This window comes from Nilaparvata lugens, chromosome 13 (assembly GCF_014356525.2).
Source record: "Nilaparvata lugens isolate BPH chromosome 13, ASM1435652v1, whole genome shotgun sequence".
Taxonomy (NCBI): domain Eukaryota; kingdom Metazoa; phylum Arthropoda; class Insecta; order Hemiptera; family Delphacidae; genus Nilaparvata; species Nilaparvata lugens.
Genome location: NC_052516.1, coordinates 13,984,756 through 14,010,212, shown reverse-complemented (window position 1 = coordinate 14,010,212; position 25,457 = coordinate 13,984,756). Strand labels below are relative to the sequence as shown.

At 33.3% G+C, this 25,457-nt stretch overlaps 1 protein-coding gene across 5 annotated transcripts in view; it reads left to right on the top strand.

The window, feature by feature from the left end:
• Nucleotides 1-25,457, top strand: part of LOC111056291 (box A-binding factor) — a 135,920-nt gene that overhangs the window by 28,467 nt on the left and 81,996 nt on the right. For all 5 annotated transcript variants that reach the window (XM_039439876.1, XM_039439875.1, XM_039439873.1 and 2 more), the window contains exon 2: nt 18,211-19,486. In XM_039439876.1, the coding sequence (XP_039295810.1) occupies nt 18,213-19,486 (1,274 nt within the window). In that variant the 5' untranslated portion in view covers nt 18,211-18,212. The remainder of the gene's footprint in view (nt 1-18,210; nt 19,487-25,457) is intronic.

The window sequence follows — 25,457 nt, the reverse complement described above, 5'->3', positions numbered from 1 at the left end:
ATTGTCAGACACCTAATAAACCCGTATCCCTTCTACATGATTTATAATTCGTTATCTTCTAAATTGGTAATATCGGCATTCTGAAACGCTAGAGTTCCAGTTGATCAGATAAACCCTTGAGCCAGAGGTCAACACTAGTCAAGCTTACGATAAGATTTCAGAATTATTTTCTCTCACCCTTCTGGTGGAACGAGGAGAAGGAAGAAAAGTCAAAGAGAAAGAAGAACAAGAAGATGAAGAAGAAGAAGAAGAATGAGGAGGAGGAGTAAGGAGTAGAAGAGAGGGTGAGAAGAAAGAAAACATCATCAATAATATCCCCAAACACCCTTCTCCGCTGGACAGTTATGATTAGAGTTGGTGGGTTTTTCACACCCCTTAATCTTTTGGTGATGGTTTTTGGGAATTTTTGAAACAAAAACATAACTGACATGAATTACTAGCTTGAAGAAAATAAAAACACTGAGAAATGCATGGATTTTGAAGGGTTTAAAGATGAGCAGAATGCTGCAAGCTGGGTGTAAAGAATAATATAATTTGAAAGGTTTGGTTATTTATTTATCTATTTATTATCTATTTATTATCTATTTATTTATTCGTGGACAGAATCACAAATCATATAAATATGATTAGAAAGGAACAACAGGCTTGGCCCAAATCTATTCGCCTGTTGTTCCTTTCTAATCATATTATATGATTTGTGATTCTGTCCACGAATAAATAAATAGATAAATAAATAGATAAATAAATAGATAAATAAATAAACCAAACCTTTCAAATTATATTATTCTTTACACCCAGCTTGCAGCATTCTGCTCATCTTTAAACCCTTCAAAATCCATGCATTTCTCAGTGTTTTTATTTTCTTCAAGCTAGTAATTCATGCCAGTTATGTTTTTGTTTCAAAAATTCCCAAAAACCATCACCAAAAGATTAAGGGGTGTGAAAAACCCACCAACTCTAATCATAACTGTCCAGCGGAGAAGGGTGTTTGGGGATATTATTGATGATGTTTTCTTTCTTCTCTCCCTCTCTTCTACTCCTTACTCCTCCTCCTCATTCTTCTTCTTCTTCTTCATCTTCTTGTTCTTCTTTCTCTTTGACTTTTCTTCCTTCTCCTCGTTCCACCAGAAGGGTGAGAGAAAATAATTCTGAAATCTTATCGTAAGCTTGACTAGTGTTGACCTCTGGCTCAAGGGTTTATCTGATCAACTGGAACTCTAGCGTTTCAGAATGCCGATATTACCAATTTAGAAGATAACGAATTATAAATCATGTAGAAGGGATACGGGTTTATTAGGTGTCTGACAATAATTAGGAGAAATAATGGTAATATATAATGATGTCACCCTACTTGGAAAATTAGACCATAGAAATGTAGACTTGATTACAATATCCTTTTCAAGAACTTGAAAATATCGATTTACAATTAGTTGGAATAAATAAATATTGACTCGCATTTTGTTATATTTACGAGGATTTCAAAAAAATCTTGATTCTTGAAGATAATTGACCGAACGAAGAGAGATCTAAGATTCAAGTCGACGGTTTGGCATTTCTCTTAATGTTTAAATGTTTATATGTATATATATTTATATGTTGCGCATTTACGGCGAAACGCGGTAATAGATTTTCATGAAATTTGACAGGTATGTTCCTTTTTTATGCGCGTCGGCGTATATACAAGGTTTTTGGAAATTTTGCATTTCAAGGATAATATAAAAGGAAAAGGAGTCTCCTTCATACGCCAATATTAGAGTAAAAATCAGGGGATCTTGAAACGTATAGAAATTATTGGAGTACCTTAATTTTTTTCGGAAAGCAATACTTACCTTACCTATGGTAATAGGGCAAGGAAAGTAAAAATCAGACTATAGAATTATTCATCATAAATCAGCTGACAAGTGATTACACAGAATTGATGTGTGGAGAAGCCAGTCTATTACAGTATTTGAATAAGGCTAGTTACATACACATCGATTTTTGGTCGTACGATATTTTACCGTCCTTATAAATCTATTAGATTGAACAGATGATTTCAAACATATGATGTTTGCCAAGTTCCGTTTAATCTGATAGAATTCATAGTGACGGTAAAATATCGTACGACCAAAAATCGATGTGTATGTAACTAGCCTAAGGTCTATAGTTTCAATCAAAGACATTAAAGAGGCGTGCATCTTTAAGCTGGGTACACCAAAGTTATTAACAAAATGGTTATAACTTAATCCTTATAGATTCTATAGATTGAACGGAAGTTGACAAACAGATAAATGTTCATCATGTGTATGATAAGTTATGTTCAATCTAATATAATCTAAAAGGATTGAGTTATTAACATTTTTTAATAAATTTGGTCTCATCGCAGCTTTAAGGTCTTTGGTTTCAATATTTTGTTTTGCAGTCATGGTATATTATGCGTGGCCATCAGTATCAATATTCTCACATTCGAAAGAACTAATTTAATACGTAAATTAAAATAAACAATGAACTAAATAATGCTGGAGAATTATAAAAAAATTGATTTTCATCAGATAGCAAGATTATCACGGAACTGGATGAATTATACCATATGGAATACAAATTCAAACGTGAACTGAGTTTGGTAACATTTAAAACATTTGACATCTGGTACTTGTGGATGAGAATACTGCGTGAGGTCTACTGTTCACAGAACTACTAGTTTAGACGTCATGATACTTAGAACTCATGAGAACTTTTATACACCCCACAACTTCGTTTGTGAAAACTAAAAAAAACTCTATTCATAAAACTTTGTTGAAATTTGTAGAATTAAGTTCTATTTGAGATTTCAATGTATAATAATAGTCCACAAATACCGTGGAATAGTCGGATCTCAAAGCTGATGATTTAATTCCACTTTCCGGATCTTTATATTTTATGATATTGTAGTGCTTTTAGGATTATTATCTTCTCAATTATTGTATATTTTTATTGTATGTTATAACACTTTTATTGTGACGAAGGTGATGCTCTTGAAGACCTCAGAAGCGGTTTCAATAAAACTTATTCTATTCTTTGATATAATATAATATAAAGTATATTTAATAAACTTTCTACATCTCATTCCTTATCCAGCTCTGATCAACGTCACCTCAAACTGAATTTTCGATAAACAATGCTGAGTTGTATTAATCAAACTACACTAATATGTATTTGATTTACACTATTATATTATTGAAGATAGTTTTCCCGGTTGGTGGTGAAGATAATAGTCATACAATATGTGTTTTGCAGATACAGTACTGAAAGATTAAAATTCAATTTCCAATTTGATAAGATTTTCAACTTATATTAATAATTAAGAACGCCAGACAAAACTTATTCTTATCTCAGAAATATATATAACTAAAAACGACTGTCTGTGACATCAGAATTCGACTGCTGAACAAAAAACATGATTATACAGAAATTGAGAAAGAAAAAGATAACATGAATTGCAAGTTCATTAAAGTTTATCAGTGAATTAATGAGTGGTCATACAGTTTCACCTATAAAAAATACATTTTTTCATAAATGGTTTTGCTAAGTATAAATCAGCAAAAAAAACTGCATCTTTCATTAACTTATTGTATTGCGATGAAAAAATGTGAGCATATTTTTTGGCAAGATATCATGTTAATAATTACATCTCTACATTGTTGAAATACGATCTAGTAAATTTGCGGAGCTGGAAAAGGATAGTGCTATCTGCTTTGTCTAATGATAGACAAGGGTAGCAATACCAATGTTAATCAAATACTGCCATTATAATGTGGACATCACTATGTATTGAGGATCTAATACCTAAAAAATAATTTTGTTTTCCTCTAAAGCAAAACAGAAAATGTTACAATAAGTTGTTTTTCATTGTGGATTTTCATTAGTGTTTTCATTTTTTGTATTTTTAGCCGGTACAATGTTTTGTAATAATATTTCGTGCGAAATGAATTACTTTTTGAATTGAATTGAATTGAAATAGAAGATGTAATGGATCTAATGGTCCGTTCTTAATGGTAGTTATTTGTAATTTATGTTTCAACAACCTCAAGTTCTTCAAAATAGAACAACAAATGACACAACCCAATAAAATTAATCCCAAACAAAATTCAAAATCCTCTAATTATAAAACAAAGCGCGCCCATTATTTTTTTCAACGTCCTCCATATTGTTTCCGATGATTTATACCCGGGTCAAATGTTATTCGTTGGTAAACTTCCATTAATTATGAATATTCACTCCAAACAACACTTCATCGACTCCTCTGTCACAAACTCTGTTCGTTTTGTTCTCATTTTCGGCCCAAAAATAGAATGAGAGCTCATCGTTCATTGGCCAATGACGTACGCGGATCGTTAAAAGAAACTGAGGACCAGCCAATCAGAGACGAGCATTCTGGACTTGAAGAGGTCAAGCTTTTTCAGTGGCCTTTCACTGCCACTGAGCCAAGAATTTCAAATGAAATATTCTTGTAATTATTGCTTCGAGTTTCAATAGACAATTAAAGTTAATTAGCTTTCGAATGTGTTGATTGTTATCAATGATATAAGATGATGGTAAAATTAGTTGATTCTTTAGTGGGTAGTGTTTGATTTTCTCTAGGATTGATTTCAAAATTTGTGAACAACTAATGTGTAATTTTTACTGTATTAACCCTTCTACTACAAACGTTTTTCACATACACGAAATAACAAGTGGGGTAACTGGGTTAACCCAAAAAGATTTCTGTTTTATATAATTATTTTATATTTTTTCCATCAATTCATCAATCAAATGCATTACAAAATATATTAAAATAATTAGAAATAAGTTTCTTCCGTTGATAAGTAGGTTTTCAATTAAAAACTGACATGCCAACTAAATTGAGCATCCTATTATATTGTTGTAGGAGAAATGATGTCAAATAATTAAATTATGGTTATAGCGAAGTAATTGTTTATAATTTAGATTTTAAGTGATCATTATGAATCAGGTTTGGCAATAAAATAAAAATTGAACATCAAATTGATATTTCATGAAATACCCCACTTGGTATTCCATGTCATGCATTTTTTTGGATGAAATATACCAAAAAAATGCATGACATGGAATACCAAGTGGGGTAATAGAGTTACCCCCAGGATATATCTGCTAATCATTCCAAAAATAAGAGGAACGGAATGATTCTATGAGATGAAATAACTAGAGTAATATGTTTTTAACAAGTACTCAACGTTTCAATGAAATACATCAACATTATCTACCAAAAAATAGACAAAATGTGGGTTGGGGTAGTCCAATTACCCCGCTTGGTAGTAGAAGGGTTAACATTCATTATTATTCTGTACTTTCAGAACTTTAGTGGGTAGTGGTTGATTTCCACTAAGATTGATTTCAAAATTAGTAATTGAAATAGATGAAACCCTAAAATTAAAATAGTCAACTACTTTCCAATTTGTGTTTTCGTTATGGAAAAGTGAGGTCTAAAAATGAAGTATGGAGTTTTTGAACGGGTAGTATTATTGACCGAGCGAAGTGAGGTCTAAGATTCAAGTCGACGGTTTGGCATTTCTCTTAATGTTTAAATGTTTATATGTTGCGCATTTACGGCGAAACGCGGTAATAAATTTTCATAAAATTTGACAGGTATGTTCCTTTTTTAATTGCGCGTCGACGTATATACAAGGTTTTTGGAAATTTTAAATTTCAAGGATATAATATAAAAGGAAAAAGGAGCCTCCTTCATACGCCAATATTGGAGTAAAAATCAGACTATAGAATTATTCATCATAAATCAGCTGACAAGTGATTACACAGATGTGTGGAGCAGCCAGTCTATTGCTGTATTTCAATAAGGTCTATAGTTTCAATCAGGTACTTGTGGATGAGAATACTGCGTGAGGTCTACTGTTAACAGAATTACTAGTTATTATTAAACGATAATCCTAATTAAATGCTGTAAATCACCACCAAGACTCCTGCTACTGCAAATATTGACAACATGGTTAATCTGTAGAAATAGAATTTGTTAACATCTAATAGTAATAATTGTAGGCTGTAGTACTACAGTACTTTAGTACTTTGAGTAATTATTGTAGTACTTGTAGAGTAAAATTTATGTGATCTCTATGTTTTATGATCCAAATAGATGAATAAGATATGAGATCGTTGGATGCCATGATCCATAGATTAAAAAATGAATAACTGCAACATATTTTTGAGACATAGGTCATTGTTGTTGACACTATTATGTATAATATATGGGTGCTGAATTAGATTAGATTTTAAAGTCAGATTTTGTTACTACTGAAAAGACTCATCTATTTTTCCATTGATAAACCTCTATCCATATTCCTTGGATCAAGATTTCCTTGTATGTAAAATCTATAGATTGAAAAGATAAATAACTGCAACATATTTGAAACAAAGATTTTTTGACTTTATATGACAATAATAACTCATTTATTTGTTCACAGTAATCATACAAATGAATAAGATATAAGATCCTTGGATGTAATGATCCATAGATTAAAAAATGAATAACTGCAACATATTTGAGACATAGATTATTGTTGTTGACACTATATGTATAATAAATGGGTGCTGAATTTGATTAGATTTTAAAGTCAGATTTTGTTGCTACTGCAAATACTCATCTATATTTTCATTGATAAAACTATCAATCCATATTCCTTGGAATCCTTAGTTCCACATTTCCTTGGTTTTAAAATCTATAGATTGAAAAGATGAATTCAACATTCTTGAGACATAGATCATTGTTGTTGACACTTTATAATATATAGGTGCTGAATTTGATTAGATATAATACAGATTTTGTTACAATTGCAAAGACTCATCTATATTTTCATTGATTGGGGTTGAAAGCCTCAATATTCATCATGAACATTGTTCTCTATGAATGGAAACATGCTTTACAAACATCCTGTATTATCATAATATCATGCTAATACAATTGCTTGCTTGTACTAGAAAACTTCGTATAACAATGTAGATTGGATTCATTTTGTACTATCATAATATCATGCTAATACAATTGCTTGCTTGTAATAGAAAACTCTGTATCAAATTTTAGATCAGAATCATCAAATTGAATGTAACTTATTTAGCCTATTTATATAATTGAGAGGAGGAAAATGTGATAATTTATCGTGATATGAGAGAGAAGAGATAAAGACAGAGAATGAAATAGACAGAGATGGGAATCGATGATCCAAAAAAATAAAATATGATCAAAGCTGTTATTATTATTCTGTTGCAATGACGTTAGTAGAGAGAACCATTGTTCAAAAAATTGAAGAGGCTATACAAAAACTATAAACAATTTCGAGGATACTCCATTATTGAATTGTCAATTTGATTGGTTGATTTTAATTATTGTGGTTATCATTGGTGGTTGTTTTCTTATGATTGATGAATTTTGCGTCCCAATCCTACAATATTAATACTACAGACTTAACAATAAGTTACAGTCTTACAAAACTCATAGCATAGCTACAGTAAACTGAGCCACAGTTGACTATGAACTCAGTAGAGTTGTCAGCTCACTTTTCTGAATATTATAGTCGTCAGGTTTTCAGTGTTTGTTTGAGAAAGAAAAAAATACTGAACGCACAGAATGTCTGTTCGGTGAAGTTTTATTATTTGCCTCTATGAACGGGGGGAACGTCGAAGCTAGTTTTCTTATCAGCAGAAAACCACGTGATCCATAGCACACTATTATAACTACTGGCCTTATCTCTCTTCCCCTTCACCCTATACTCTCTTCCCCCCCCCACAACTAACCAACAACTACGACAAACTCCTACAATAAAAATGCTTTTGAACTGTAACGATGTTAACCTCTCTCTCACTCATTCTCTCTCTCATCGTTATTATGATGGTTTGAACGCTCCATTTTTCCTCACAGGTTTCTTTTTTCTCCTCTTCTTTTTCTTATTCTTCTTCTTCTTCTACGTCTTCTTCTTCTTCTTCTTCTTCTTCTTCTTCTTCTCTTCTTCTTCTTCTTCTTCTTCTTCTCTTCTTCTTCTTCTTCTTCTTCTTCTTCTTCTTCTTCTTCTTCTTCTTCTTCTTCTTCTTCTTCTTCTTCTTCTTCTTCTTCTTCTTCTTCTTCTTCTTCTTCTTCTTCTTCTTCTTCTTCTTCTTCTTCTTCTTCTTCTTCTTCTTCTTCTTCTTCTTCTTCTTCTTCTTCTTCTTCTTCTCTCTTCTTCTTCTTCTTCTTCTTCTTCTTCTTCTTCTTCTTCTTCTTCTTCTTCTTCTTCTTCTTCTTCTTCTTCTTCTCTTCTTCTTCTTCTTCTTCTTCTTCTTCTTCTTCTTCTTCTTCTTCTTCTTCATGCATTTGCACTGTACACCTCCATCATTTGCCTCCTATTCATCCTTCCTCGAACGTCAAAGTTTCAAAAATATATTCTCAAGTTTCTTTAAGTTTAAGTTTCAAAATCAAAAAACTATTCTCTTTCGACCAATTACACTGTTACTCTGATTGTAGTTTCTCATCTAATAAACCATTTCCTTCTAAGTTTCTCTCTTTTTATCCACATTTGACCCATTTCTCCGTTACCCTGTCATAACCATTGAACCATTTTTTTAAATTCTGTTTCTTTTCCTAATGGCTATTCTTTTTTTTTTTGACCAATTTCACCGTTATTTAAGTTGAAATTCCTCATCAATTAACCCTTTTCTTCTAAGTTTCTTTTTTTCTCAGTTAATTCACTTTTTGACCTATTTCACCGTCCCCTGATTGAAATTTCTCATCAAATAAACCCTTTCCATCTAGGTTTCTCTCTTTTTCCAAGTTTATCCACTTTTTGACCCATTTCACCGTTACCCTGTCATAATCAATGAACCATTTTATTCAAATTCGGTTTCTTTTTCCCAATAGCTATTCTTTCTTCGACCAATTTCACCGTTATTTAAGTTGAAATTCCTCATCAATTAACCCTTTTTTCTAAGTTTCTTTTTTTCTCAGTTTATTCACTTTTTGACCTATTTTACCGTCCCCTGATTGAAATTTTTTATCAAATAAACCCTTTTCTTCTAAGTTTCTTTCATTTTTCTCAGTTTATCCACTTTTTGACCCATTTCACCGTTACCCTGTCATAATCAATGAACCATTTTATTCAAATTCGGTTTCTTTTTCCTAATAGCTATTCTTTCTTCGACCAATTTCACCGTTATTTAAGTTGAAATTCCTCATCAATTAACCCTTTTTTCTAAGTTTCTTTTTTTCTCAGTTTATTCACTTTTTGACCTATTTTGCCGTCCCCCGATTGAAATTTCTCATCAAATAAACCCTTTCCATCTAATTTCTCTCTTTTCCCAAGTTTATCCTTTTTTGACCTATTTCACCATATGACCCTGTCATAACCAATGAACCATTTCTTTCAAATTCAGCCTCTATTTCCTAATAGCTATTCTTTTTTGACCAATTCGGTCTTCTTTGCCTATTCGGTCTTCTTCCGGAGGCGGTCGAAGCTATGTTTTTTGTTGTTCAGTGAGAGATCACATTTTTCAAATTCTAAAAGTTATTTTAATTACTATTTTCTCTGTTGTTAGCTTTCATCTTATTCTTTATTTGTTGTATGACTTTTATTTTTGTTTCTCAATGCCTTGTTTTTCATTTCATATTTATAATTACTGGATACATTATGTAAGGAATTCGATAAAGAAATTGATTTTTTTTTACTATAAGAGAGTTTCTAGGGTCTGCAGCAACTCCTCCATGCGTACAGGGAAGCTTCCCTTGCATGAGAGTATTTATTGTCAAGAGAATTAAATGTATATAATATTCATAATTTTATTATTTTTATTATAATTAGTTTATGCTCTAGATGATTGAGTATTATTTTGTATGCATTGTTTTTGGCAATAAAATTTTTTATTATTATTATTATTATTATTATATTCCACAGTTACTCTGATTGTAATTTCTAGTCAAATAAACCCATTTCCTTCTAAGTTAGTTTCTTTTTTATTGGTTATTCGCTTTTGAAGGTCATTAATTATTATTTCAAGTAAGTTGCTAGGAGTATAAGCATAGCCACCTCTAATACAGATGTAATGTATTAGAGATGGCTATGGTATTGTCCTAGTGAGAATTACCTATCTTATTAATATTTAATCCATTATCATATTATATTAGAAAAAAATTGCTCATTAGTCCTCTTAGACTAGATTGCAAAAGAAATTGAAAAAAATTCGCTTTTGACCAATTTCACCGTTACCCTGATTGGAATTTCTCTCTGAATCTTTCCATCTCTCTGACCCTTTCCATCTAAGTTACTCTATTTTTCCTCAAATTATCCACTTTTTGACCCATTTTACAGTTACCCTGTCACAACTAATCAACCTCAAACTGGAAGAATACTTCAGAATTAAACACAATTTCCAATCGAGGTTCATACGTCATAACTTATTCACTTACGATAAGTCGGGTACCGTTCCAAGTTTCATTATTCGCTGCTTAGAATTACTGTAGTCGACAGTAATTGTGGTCAACTGATAAGGAACTTCCGGAACTAGACCGACCACCGATAAGGAGGTTGGCTAGTGAACTCAGTGTTGTGTTGTGTGGCGGCTTGTCACAACTCACAAGTCACAAATCCAATGACGTTTTGATGGGAAAATATTCTGGATAATAGATGTTTTCAAATGATAATTGTAGGGGTTTTAATAGAAAGTAGTTCAGGAGGTAGCAGGATAATATATGTATTGGATAATCATAGTGTTCAATGCTAAGTGGCAGGACTAAATTATATGGGGATAAATATTAAGTCTTGAATAATCATAGTGTTTAATGGGAAGTTGCAGCACTTATAGTACTTATTAGTTATAATTAGGTATTGAAATAAAGGGTTTTATGAATAGACAAAAAGTTGGTTAAATCATAGAGAAACAATAGCGTAAGTAGATATCCCATGGTATAGGGCGTTTATGTCGCAACTTTTACTGTTATCTCAAGCCGATTACTGTTGATTATTTTTGAATTTTACTGTTTTGTTGGGGTGAGTGTATGAACGGCACAATATGAGAAACTGTCAGTGTCACAGAGCTTCACGGCGAAGAATTACATGAACTATCGGCTTGAGATAACAGTAAATGTTGCGACATAAACGCCTTATACCATGGGATATCTACTTATGTTAGTGTATCTCTATGGTTAAATTTAGTTGAGAAATATGATATTATGTTCAGTGCAAATGTCACAGCTTCATGAAACTATCCACCTCTGAATACAACAAATAAAACAAACTTTGCAGTGGTTCGGAAACCACCTGAAGCTTTGAGTCCACTCATCTTAAACCTTCTCATTACCCACTCACATGCATATTCCTCATGTGGGCATCAACCACAAAATATAAGAAATCTAGAACAGATGGAAATACTGAGATATTGCAATTATTCAAAATTCTAATGAATTAATTATTATTAAACGAAAATCCAAATTAAATGTTGCAAATCACCCCGAAGACTTCTGCTACAGCAAAATATTGACAACAGGGTAAACAGCTGGATAGAAATCCCCAGAGATTGTCAGTTTGGTGTAAGGGTAAGCATACCTGACCGGCAATTGGGAAGTACTGGGTTCGATTCCCGGGCTGACAAATAATTTTTGAATAGTAGCGCTCATCGAATTTCCGTCTAGCTGTTCACCCTGTTGTCAATATTTGCAGTAGCAGAAGTCTTCGGGGTGAATTACAGCATTTAATTTGGATTTTCGTTTAATGATAACAATCTAGAACAGTTAAAATGAGCATCTTTTATGAGCAATATTCAGGAATCAAGTAATACAAAATGAATTACAATAATTTTAAATTTAATCTAGAATGAATTACATAATTGAACCGATTTCAAACACAAAATTCTCCTGTATAACATCTCATATTCCCAATAAAATACTGTATCAGGTGATATTTTTTTACTACTTCCTTAAAATAATTAAATAGATAAACATGCTTAGAAAATTTGTTTCTAGCACATTCACACCAGAGTTGTAAACTGAGATTTCAACAAATTTCGTCGATTTGATATCAATTTCTCAAAATTCAACAGACAAAATTATTGACAACTTTTTTGAGGGAAACTAACTATTTTGAACAAAATTCTGTTGATAACTCTGCTGTACACGTGGCTTTATATTCGATGAAATATTGCGCGTCTGTACGAGAGTGGCAAATAGTAAAAAGCTGATTACATAACAAGCTGAATAATATTGATATTATTGCACAAATTGTGTCACACTGTTAACACGTTAGAACACTATCAAAACATGGTAATCTTCTATTGAAGACACAAATCATGGAAAAAATGATAATAATAATATCGAGTGACGTGGCTGGCTCAGGTCTGGTGTCAGAGTTTTCAGGTCGCACCTGATCAATTTCAGGGCCTCTGACATGACCTAACGACTAATGCTATAAATAACCAACTAATCAATGCTATACATAACAAAAACAATGACAAAAAAGTAATTAATATAGATATCGAAGGGAAAACAGCCCAAGTTCGGGGGGCTTTCGAGCTGCAATTCCTTGGGCTGGTCACTAACGACAGGACAAGTGCGTTGAACATGTGTGTACACACATGCACCTCATACATGTTGTGTCATCACAGCGAAAGGCTCCCAGCAAAAATTTTTGAGGTTAGGTTTTGCTTCTTCGGTGCTCTATTTGGAGTTATATTATTTTTGTAACATTATAATTTGTAATTTTCCTGTTGTTTATTCATTTTTATTGTTTCTTTAATCTATATTACAAGATGCTATATCACAACATGTATGACGAATGTGTGTGTTGATTTGAAATTTTATTCGTAGAACAATACTAACCACTAATTGGTCTCATCACTGTAACTAACCCAATAGAATACCATTGATAAAATCACACTCAGATCTACATTAATACAAGGAATGACAAGTAACATTGTGATTCTCTTATTCCCTAAACAAAACTGATCCCTCTTTATAACAAACACTGTACTGTAGAGTAGAGAGACTTGTAACAATCAAAATGGAATGAACAACTTTTTATTTTCTTGTAAAATATCAAATGAGTTAAACAAAAACAAATGTTCACCACAGTCTGTCTTTTGAAAAACATAGAGAATTGTCACAAACATAATCAAATCAACGAGACTATACTGTATTCGAAGAAATGAGAGATCACTTGTAACAATAAAAATGAAATGTACAAAATCCCCACCGATCTTGTATTGTTTGTCTATATTTTGAAAAACATAGAAACCCGCCACAAACTTAATCAAATTAACTAGACTACACTGTATTCAAAGAAAAGAGAAACATGTAGCAATCGAAATAAAACATACACTTTTTGTGTAGTTGAGAAGTTGATATTGTGGTAATTATTCATATTGAACGAAAAAGACTAAGAAATTGTCAAAAACCACAGATTTATTGATACTTAGAAACTTACTAATTGAATGAAAAAGACTAAGAAATTGTCTCAATAAAACATACAAATCCACTCCGAGCTTGTAACCTAGTCTGTGTTTCAAAATTATAGAGTTTTGTTTTTTAATTCAATGAGACCACACTGTATTCAAAGAAATGGGAGACCACTTGTAACAATCAAAATAAAATGAACAAAAATCCACACTGAACTCGTATTGTTCGTCTCTATTTACAAAATACATAAATATTTGTTTCTCAATTACAACGAAACTACGCAGAGCTTGTAACTTGTAACACCTCCATTCTCAAAACAAAACTGATTCAATATTTGAACAAACACTGTATTTAAAGAACTGCTAGTATACTATCCTATCTTTCGTTCATTCATAACCGCTGCGGCCATTTAGATTAGAAATTATCTTAGAACTCAGCTGTATACTACTACGAAATGAAGTGTGCTACTAGTAAAAATACGTCACACAAAAATACAAACTTTAATCTAATCACAAGTTTATCATCACCTCGTTACGTGAATAGTAAAAATGGGGAAAAATAGTTATCACAGTTCCCTTACTTTGAAACTATTTACTCGGAATAACTTTGGAGATAGTGTATGGTCTATAGTGGGGGACTATATCTTCGACTATAACACCAGTGTTAATGAATTCGTCATGTTTATTCCTTGTCTATGATACCGAGTTATCTGTTGCTACACAAGCTCTGCTATGTTGCACTTGGAATTTGTTTGAGATTGTAGCAGTGTTTGCAAATCAATCTATATAGATGCTACCTATCAATTCATTCATTTGTCATATTTTGGATGATGCCCACATGAGCTTTTAGCTTGTGCGTGGGTGATTGGATGAGATGATGAAAGGTCCACACCTACCGGCGGGATTCGAACCCACGACCAGGTAGCGCTAGCAGACTGAACGGAGCAACCGTTTGGCTAACCTAGCCGGCTAAATTATACTACAATATAATCTATCCAATAATTAGTATTAAACGAAAATCCAAATTAAATACTGTAAATCACATCGAAGACTAATTTCCATCTGTAGACTGGATGCCCGCTATGGCTTCGTATAAAATGACCGCTGCTATCCAGAGATTATCAGTTTGGTGTAAGGGTAAGCATTCCTGACCAGCAATTATGGTTCGATTCCCGGGCTGACAAATAATTTTTGAATAGTAGCACTCATCGAATTTCCATCTAGCTGTTTAGGGTAAAGTAGTATAGTTGTTTAGTATTTTAGTATTCTTCTTCAACTTGATTTTCACTCTTACTTCTCACTAAATCTGAGTTGACAGATGGAAATAATATTGGAAGTTGCATTTGTTTATTTATTTATTAATTTATTTATTTATAAGGTTAGCAAAAAAATACAAGAATCGGAAAAGAAAAAACAGGCTATTGCCTAAAACTTCTTCAATTTCCTAATTTAGTTTTAAATTGTCCAAATATTAATTAATTCATCGAATTTCCATCTAGCTGTTTGGGAGAGGAATAGAACAAGGTTACCTTATTTTTTCTCTTCCTATCATTTTAATGATGTACTTATTGTATGAATCAATAAAGAATAAAGACTATTGACGACATTTTTCGTATGGGGAGGGGGTGAAAGCTGAATTTTTCTCAAAATTTTATTTTGACCATAGACTTGTGCGTCCATGGGGAATATGAAAATCCCTGCTATGCCTCCCTCACATAAAAAAATAACCGATAACAAACTATATAAGTATAAAATATGCTTATCTGTATGAATAATGTATAAATTTTGAAAAATTGTCACTTTTGAAAAATTACATTAATTCACCCGCTCTTCTCCCTAGGATTGGTTTCCAGGTACCCACGTTCAATGTCAGAAGAGTTAGGACCTTTCATGTACCAAGATCAAGGACCCTTCATAACTTCTGCTCTCCACTTAATAGGGTTCTGAGGCTATTCAATAGCGTTTGTGAAGGTGTTGATGTGCATGGCACTGTTAGTGAGGTTAGAAGGCGCATTATTGAGGCTATTCATAATTGAATTTGAATTCAGTTTCTGAATTGATTCAATTAATATGATGTCCGTGATTCTTATTAATTTTATAGAGTTGATCAAACCTACAGTTGAAATCACTTAACTTTTATACTTGAATATTTGTTGTTAAAACTTTTTCTTTTTCTTCTCTGCTTTCATCAATTTTCTCCCCACAGTGGCACATGTTTTCCCTTAACCTGTTTCTATGCTCGATTGTAGGCCTATTCTTTTTATAACTTATTGGATAAGTTTTAGATAAGTTTGGATAAGTTAGATTGGTTTTATTCTGTATTTATTATTTATGCTTAGACTACTTACAATTACTTATGCTTCACTCATACTTATCATCTTTCTTATGTATTTGTGAATTGCATGAGCTGTATCTCTCATTTTTATTTCTTTTAGTAACTTACTTTATTCGATTGTAAATGGTAGTGATGACTGTTTTGGGCTTAATGCCTGTAGTCTGTAATAGTTGTTCTGTAATAAATAAATAAATAAATAAATTCAAATCAATTAATTATAAATTCTGTATAAACTATAAATTACGCGTCCTAATTCGGTGCGTTCATAGAGGGTATTAGCATACCTGTTCTTCCTCCCTTCTATGAAAAATAAAATAAAATAACCGATAACAAACTATAAAAGTATAAAATATACTAATCTCGACTCAAATTATGAATGACCATAGAACAATAAACTGAAGATGATATCATACAAATAGAAAACTGGTTGACAACCTATACTTATGTCAGTGAGCAATATTGTAACATGAGGAGGCATTGATGGAAAATTGTGATGTAAGGAAAATGCAAAACAATTGTTACTGGCTCGCTGACGTTATGTAATATTGTTATTTTGCAAAAATGAGTTTATGGATAATAATGAACATTATTGTTGTGAGAATACAGCAATTATGTGTTACGTGAAGTAGTCTCTACTCACGTAAATCTAGTACTCACGTAAACGTTAAGGTGTACAACAAATCACATAAATTACAATGCCTTGCAACTGTGCAACATATAAGAATTAGAAACATTTAGGAGAGAATTTAAAAAAGAACTAGTTAAATGTGTTTTCTATTCGACACGTGAGTTTAATGAGCATTCCAACGGGAATCACTCATCCTCTAATGCTTTTATCAATTATGAGTGTAACGCTCGTTCGCCTCCATGGTGCACATTGGGTAACGCTAAATGGACTAGCAAATAATGGCCGTCAGACAAACTTATGTTCTCCTGACCGAAAACAACACAACATCTCAAAGAATTTGAAAATATACAGTGTATATATAGACATTTGAGACTCATGAGCTATATATTTGTTGTGTATCTGTCATACCCTGCATAAATAATCAATTAAAAGTTGAATGACTCAACTCTAAAATTGACATGACAAGTCCTTATACTCCTTCAATAGGAAGTCACAGGATGCTTTAAATATCAAATATAAAAAATATCAAATCAGCACATCTTTTATTGATTCACTCTTCTTCATTCATTAAGGTGCGTACAGATATACGCGCCGCGAACATGAGCAATTCACTTTTAATCAGCTGACTATATAGGTGTATTTTTACAGAAACGGTAAGATACAGATATAAAAAGCTTGGCATCAGCTGATTAAAAGTGAATTGCTCTTGTTCGCGGCGCGTCTGTACGCACCTTTAAACTCTATTCATAGCAATAATATAAACTCGATCATACTTTGGTAGAGATGGTGATAGACATTAATGATTTATGAATATTCTATCAAATTTATCAAATGAATGAGAAGGTAGTCTCCTCATTCATTCAATCATTCTCACGGTACCGGTCACTTTCACTGGCACTGAGAATCCTCAATCCAGCTCTACAAGTGTTTGTGAAAAACATATTATGATTGAGCTTCAGAAATATTATTTTGATTTTTTCAAAATATAGAACTGATTGTTAAGAGGAGGAAGTAATCAACGAGCAAACTCTATGTATTAAATTCAGACTAGACACATAAATGAAGTGAAATTTCTCTGTATTGAGGTGAAATTAATAAGATATTCTAAATATCTACATCTAGCACACATACATTCACTACACAAACTTGGTACACATGTGGTACTGACAATATATTATTCATGCCACCTTAAAACTACGTTTTTTTCGAAGAAAACATCTTAAATGGACTGAGTCACTGTCGATGTTGTAAAACCGTTCCATAATAAAATAAAAACACACATATATTGTCAAATTCTACGCAGTTTTATTAAAAAAAATGTTACCTGTGTGGTGACGAAACCATGGTCCTGTACCAAATAAAACTGTGTAGAATTTGACAATATATATGTGTGTTTTTATTTCATTATCTTAAATAGAATAAAATTAAAAACTTTGTCACGATAATCAAGAAGCCTGCAGCCGGATTTCTATCTGACTCGGGATTTATTATGATCCACCTTTTTTGGTCACGGAACCTTTCCACGATTTTATTTAACTGAGTATTAGATGAAAATAATCCCTGAGAAGAACCATATCATTATTATCCTGCTTTTTATAGTGATGAATAACGGATTCAGACAAATTTCAAGTGTGATTTTATTGTCAAGAATGAGAATTTCAAGTTTTATCCTCAATCAAGTGGTTATCAACTTTATTCCACTTTTCAATGATGTTACAATATTTTGAAACAAAATAGTAATTAATATATCTTTATATTTATTGTAACTGAATATATTGGACACATTTGTAATTTCTTGTGGAAAATAAATTGAAATTGAAATATTAATTTTTGATGTTTGTTTGTCCAACAGAAATGGCAATCATATCCGGTTTTAACGACAAGCAGAACGAGGAGCGACCCAAGTCGTCGTCCCCGGAAAACGCAGCGGCCGAATCACCACGCAGCGTTCACAGCGCGACGCCGCCAGCTGTCGACGCCAATCAGCTGGAAGTTGGCGAAGAAGTGGAGCAGTTCCACAACTCGCCACCAGGCAGCGCTGAGGCGGCGGAGCCAGCCGACATCGCCGCTGGAGAAACCAGTTGCGAACCGAACGTCGAGCAGGAAGGAGCTCGTTTGCTAGAGGAGGACGAGGATTCACGCGCGGTCGCCGCTATCCATACTCACGTCATCAAATCGGAGGAGGACAATAGAATAGAGGTGGGGGTATTACATCATCATCAGGAAGGCATTTCTGCTCAAGATCTGGACCACTCGCAACAAGATGACACCTCCTGTGAGGATCTCAGGGTGGTTCATCAACATCAACAACATCTGCAGAATGCCAGTGAAGAGGACAACAACGCTATGATCAACCGCATGAACCTCTACAACCTCACCTACCACCTGAAGCCCCAGATGTCGCCCCACCACCATTACCATCATCAGGAAATCATCAACGATCACCAGGACAACAACCAACATCAACAGCAACAGGTGATCTGTGAGGCTGCTGACGAGGAGGCACAGGGTCACCAACTTCAACAGCCTCAGGAAGACCAGTCCTTGATGGCGATGCGGTACCAGAACATCTACCCTCACCTCAAGGGTTACCCTGAGGATTTGTACCAGAACCTTGCAGCCTACAGTACAGGGACCTCAGACTCCCATAGCAACCAGGATGTGGTGGTGTTGAAGGATGAAGTGTTGGACCAGGAGGTGGGGGATGACAATAACAACACAAACGGGGAGAACGGGGACCAACATCAGCATCACAGGTATGATATGTTGTCGGTTGATGACGGAGTCAACTACAGGAGATCGTCAGTGACGTCAGGGAGTGGTCTCAGTTCGAGGAGACAATCAGATTCACATCATCAGCATCATGTTGATGACCTGGATCAGCAGCCAGGGTCGGTCTCGAATCATGACCATCACCAGGATGATGTGGGGTCCCCCAGAGATCCTCACCTAGTTCATCTCGCCTCGGCGCTGCAGTCCTCACCTGTAGAGTCGCCTCCCTCCTCGTCTTCAGGCGCCGAGACGCTGCATAATCTGCAGAATTTCCATCACACGCAGACGCCTGACTCGTCATCTGTCCTGATGCAACATCCCGGCGTATTGAGTTACCATCATCACCAGCAGACAAGGTAGGATTTTGAAACAATAAGTTTGTAATATGCATGCAAAATTTATAGAGTAAATCTGGATTCGCAAACAAAAGTGAAAATATAATTCCCACGAGTTCTAATTTTATTTATTTATTATTCTACAAAGGCGACGACTTTCCAGAAGTATTCCAAGCCTAGGTAATGATGATGGGATGAATGATAGATAATACAATGAAGGTAGAGTTATGAATGAATAAAAATTATAGGTTATGCTATCTACTTGAATTGATTTGAGTCCACTTTTCAGTCCAGAAATAAATAAACTAGAGTTTTTAAATTTCTCAGCTTGGGTGAGTGAGTATGGATAATGCCATTAAAACTCATAATAACTACAGTATTTATAATAGTTTTATCTACTTTTTATACTCTAGATATACATTATTATTCATTCTTTATTGATTCATACTAGTACATCATAAAAAAGATAGGAAGAGAAAAATATAAGGTTACCTTGTGCTATTCCTCTCCCAAATTTAGATAGTGTAACCTGTTGAAATCAACAGTACAGCTCTGAAGATAATTTATAATCACAACAATTAAAAAAATGAATAAGAATAATATATCTATGACTTGAGCAGACTCAACCCAAATCTGGTGTCTCCCGAATTCCATAAAAATTCGCTAAAGATGTATTGGCTTCACCACGAAACTGCAGTCCTATAAGTAGATTAATCCTTTATCATCCTTTATTCTTTATTGATTGATACAATAAGTACATCATCAAAAATGATAGGGAGAGGGAAAAATAAGGTAACCTTGTGCTATTCCTCTCCCAAAATTTAGATTACACATAGTCCGAAATAGGTTAAGTCTTGTAGTTGTTCACCTCACGAAACTTTCAGTCCTTAATTATTTTCACAAAGTAGATTTTCAAATTTAGATACTTCAAAATATTTCATATTCTATCAGAATATGCCTCTATTCAGGCATCTGTCCTTCCATTGATCCTTTATTCATTTTCCATTGTCACTGCTGTGTGCGAATCTACCTTTAATTATTGATAAGAAATAAATTGATAAGGAATGGATTTTTCAATTTACTTCAAAGTAGTTATGAGGCTAATTGATATGGATAATGATTTGTTGTGGTAGAATATAAGGTGCTTACAGACTTAGGTGCCACGAGCAGATGCATTTCACTTTTCCTCAACTAACGCTATGCTGATTATATCTGTATTTGTATAGTATTTCACTGTCGCTCCACAAATACAAATATAATGGGCTGATGAAGAGTGAAATGTGGGTGTTCGTGGCGCATAAGTCTGCACGCAGGTTTAGATATACAGTACAGTATTTGGATGAATCGATTTAAGCCCCACAACTACTTATTGATGATAGGAGAAAAAAAAACTAGTTTTGGTCGTTACAGCATTATCAATTTTCAGTTAAGCTAGCTCATTCAATCGCATGGTCTTCTTTCTATTTAATGCTTCCATCGCCTTATTACTCTCAAAAATCAGGTCTAAAAAAATCAAATTTTACTCCCAATGTTTACAAAAGATTTACATGAAGACTAAATTATTATCAATAGTATTATTATCAATTCGTCATACCGACAAGTGATTTTGGAACTTATAACACTGATAGATACTAGAGCTGGCCACCATTCCATCGGGAGTACTATTAACGCGTATTTTGATAACTGATAACACATACTGTATCCGTCAACATCAGTTAAAATTGCATTCAATCTTTATTCTGATCAATAATTTTTTACACTTTGTAAAATTCGTTGAACAATTATCAATACTGTCATTCAATGTAAATTAGTGAACTAGCCAGTATATATTGTAATATACACGAAAAAATAACTCTAATCTTATCCTAATCCAATCTTATCTCTGGGTGTCATGGCTGCCAACTAAAATACTTTATTATTATAAATACTATATTCCCATTCTGAGCTGTATTCCATACATGGGTTCAAGATTTGCTTATGTTTGAATGAGATGAAAATATTTTTCATAAGCCAGAGACATAGGACTTCTTGTTTCCACATTCAAAACTCATAACATCATTCAACATTAGAAAATCTCATTTTTCACTCTGCAATATTATAATCGTTGGTCTGTAAGCTTTATCATCATACTGAGATCAGGCAGTACCTACTATTACTTAGGTAGTAATAGTAGGTATTGGATCAGGTGAGTGAAATAATCGAATTTTAGTTCTATTCTCCCTGTGTAAAAAAATTCATTTCTGTTTTCGTCACATTGTCTCCGGTCGAATCCACACAACACATTGAATGAATATAATATAAATCAATACTGAAATTTGATGTGAATTGGTGTAGAAGCCATCGAGTGAAATAATAGAATTTTAGTTTTATTCTCCCTGTGTAAAAAAAACATACCTATTTTCATCACATTGTCTCCTGTCGAATAATTGAAATTGAATTTAATACAGAGCAATACTGACCAATTTGATGTAGATTGATGTATGAGCCAGTATAATGTAACATTCATGAATAGAGAACACTAATCTAATCTAATCTAATCTCCTTATAGGCGCCTACCTGTCCTGTGACACTTGTCTCCATTTTTTTATTCATTCTGTTTGCTTATGAGATGAATACCATGAGAAACTGGAAACAGGCCAAGTCTCGAGGTCTTGTGACTCATATCAATCGCATATTGGCTACTCTTTTCTTTTTACTGTTTTATTGGTCTACTCTTTTCTTCTATTTCTTGGTCTACTCGTTCTCTTTGCTTTCTCACGCACAGAAATAAGCCTAGCTCATAACATAGGACAAATAATAATTCGATAATTATTTTAATTTCTGTTCCTAGAAAGAAAATCAGTGTAGCGTAGTAGTCCAAGCAATATCGTTGGGGTTTCATTTTTGTTTTATTTGTAATTGTTCGAGGATAGATAATGTTTTTAGATACGACTCTATTATTTATTTATTTTTTGATACAATTACAAATTTATTCGTAACTATATTGAATACTAGCAGGTAACCCGTGCTACCAGCAATATTATTGGAAAATGATCTGACAACAATAAAGCTAGAAAAGGAAAAGCGCTATCTGCTTTGTCGAATGATAGACAAGGATAGCATCACCAATGTCACAGAAATAAGCTCAGCTCCTAGCATAGGAAAAAATAATGATAATTCGGTAATAATTTTAATTTCTGCTCCTAGAAAGAAAATCAGTGTAGCGTAGTAGTCCAAGCAATATCGTTGGGGTTTCATTTTTGTTTTATTTGTAATTGTGCGAGAATAGATAATGTTTTTAGATACGACTCTATTATATTGAATACTAGCAGGTAGCCCGTGCTACCAGCAATATTATTGGAAAATGATCTGGCAACAAAAAAGCTAGAAAAGGACAGCGCTATCTGCTTTGTCGAATGATAGACAAGGATAGCATCACCAATGTCAATCAAATACTGCCATTATAATAACGTGGAACTCACTATAAAGTTGATACTCCAGTATAGAGCTCTAGGATATTCTAGTGCTTCAAGAGTAGAGTAGGAACGGTTTCCTATCATTGCTATAATATTTCATATTTTATAATAATCTATGAGTGATCGTGAACATATTATACAGCTGTGCTTCTAGAATTAAGTTTGTTTTTTTCGGTTCTTTTTCAAAATTATTTCTTTAATATATGAATCTTCTCTATTCAAGTGATAATAATGTGAAATATCTGTTCTATTTTTTGTTTTGAAGCATCTAAATTTGAAAATTTACTTTGTGAACATATTAGTGGTCTGAAAATTTTGCGAAGTGAAGAGCTACAATAATACTTAACCTATTTCGGACTATGTGTAACCATATCTAAATTGGGGAGAGGATTAGCACAAGGTTACCTTATTTTTCCTCTCCCTATCATTTATATGATGTATACTTACTATATCAATCAATAAAGAATAAAGAATAAAGAGTATAATGAACTCGTGTGATCACATTGAATCTTTTAGTTGGAAGAATTGATGAAATACTGTACAATTTTTCTATAATCGGAAATGGAAGCCTTTGAAGCTCTCAAGGAGGAAACTCTAATTAATTGAGAACTCTAGATTGTGATACAGGAACGGTCTTTTCATGATTTTTCCACACCTTACTTATTCTAGCAATTCCAGCCATAACAATTATTTAAAGCCCCATAAACTTATGACTATTCTTCAACCAAACCATCATCTCTCATCATCATACGTCCCACGCACAAGCCTAGAACTGATTTGGGCATCACCCTCAGAAAAAACATCTATGCTTTTCTATGAGTACCACCTTTGATTATGGATATGTTCAGTTTTATATTATACTAGCCGTCAGGCTCGCTTCGCTCGCCATATCCGTCTAGCCAGGGGGCTCCGCCCCCTGGACCCCCGACTGGATCGTCCAAGAATTGGGGATCCAGACTAAACGGATATGGCGAGCGAAGCGAGCCTGACTGCTAGTAATATAATATCCCCAGGATTGAAGTAGCAGTGCCCAATCCATTTTTCCGCGATAAATGCATTTAAATCTTCAACTTGGTGCCAACCTAACAAAATCAACTCAACTTAATGCCAACCTGACAAAATTATTAATTTAGTTGCCAGTTAACAACTGTTTCGAAGAGGTACTCTATCTAGATTATAGTTCTATATGATATGGAAATTTCAATTCTAATTAAGAGATTGGGAGAAGAAGAATATACATGCCAAAAGACGAACTCTAAACCCTTAAAAACAACCCTTAGAGTTGAAATATTGCCAAAAGATTTCTTAGTGCGCCTGTAAAGGGCCAACTGAACATACCTACCAAATAAGAACATTTTTGGTCCGGTAGATTTTTAGTTATGCGAGTGAGTGAGTGAGAGAGTGAGTGCCATTTCGCTTTTATATATATAGATTATATCTTAACGTATCCATAATCAAAGGCACCACTTTAAGCACAAATTTGATGAATGTATATTTACACATACGACACTACTAATAAAAGGGTTTCCAAGATTCTCGCCGCTTTCCTCATAGTCTTCCCTTACTACTAACTATAAGTCCGGTTGCACAAAAGACTGTTAAATTTTTTAATTTAACAATAATTAAATAGTTAATTTGCTTTGTTCAGGATAGTTGGCAGAAATACTATCGCTCGGTTGCACAAAAGCCTGATTAATTTCAATCGTGATTAAACGCCATGAGAACCAATCAAAAAATACTTTTTTTAAAGGCTTCTCTGATTGGTTCTCGTGGTTTCTAATCATGATTAGAATTCAACAGGCTTTTGTGCAACCCAGCGATAGTCTTTCTGCCAAAAATCCTGTAACAAAGCAAATTAACTATATAATTATTGTTAAACTAGCATACAAGCGCAGACGGCACATTTGAAAACAATAACAAAACACTAGAAAGAGCAAAACTACTGCAGTGTGTTAATGGATTATATAGCTCAGGTCATTAACTTGAAATCGAAGGTCGCCATTATAGTTCTTCGCTTTATTTATTAGTTTCAATAGTTCTCTAGTTATAGTTTTACTTGTTTTGCAGGATTGATGGTTTGAAACTAAAAAACTCATTGAAAACTTTTATATTGGTAACTCAAGTTTCAAACTATCCTAGAAATAGAAAGAAAAATTGTAACTGCTCAAATATGATACTAAAGCAGTAGTAGCTATAATGACATTTACGTTATAATGGCAGCGGAGAAAGAAAGGAAGACAGCGTTGCTGATTCTCTGATTTGTCACTGCCTTCCATAGGAGATAGCTGATAACGATATATCTGATGTTCAAGTGTTCAATCTTGTTTAAAATAATCAATTTATATTTTATTCGTTGAGAAAATATGTTTTTAAATGATTGAATAATAAATTCTCATAATTGAGAAATGACCGCCATTTTGAATAAAAGAATCATAGAACATTCTATTGATGTCATCTTTCTAGTTTTGAGAAGGCCTTTGAAATTATGTATCACACAATGGGTGTTTAGGTTCAAAATATTTGATTTACAACCCATC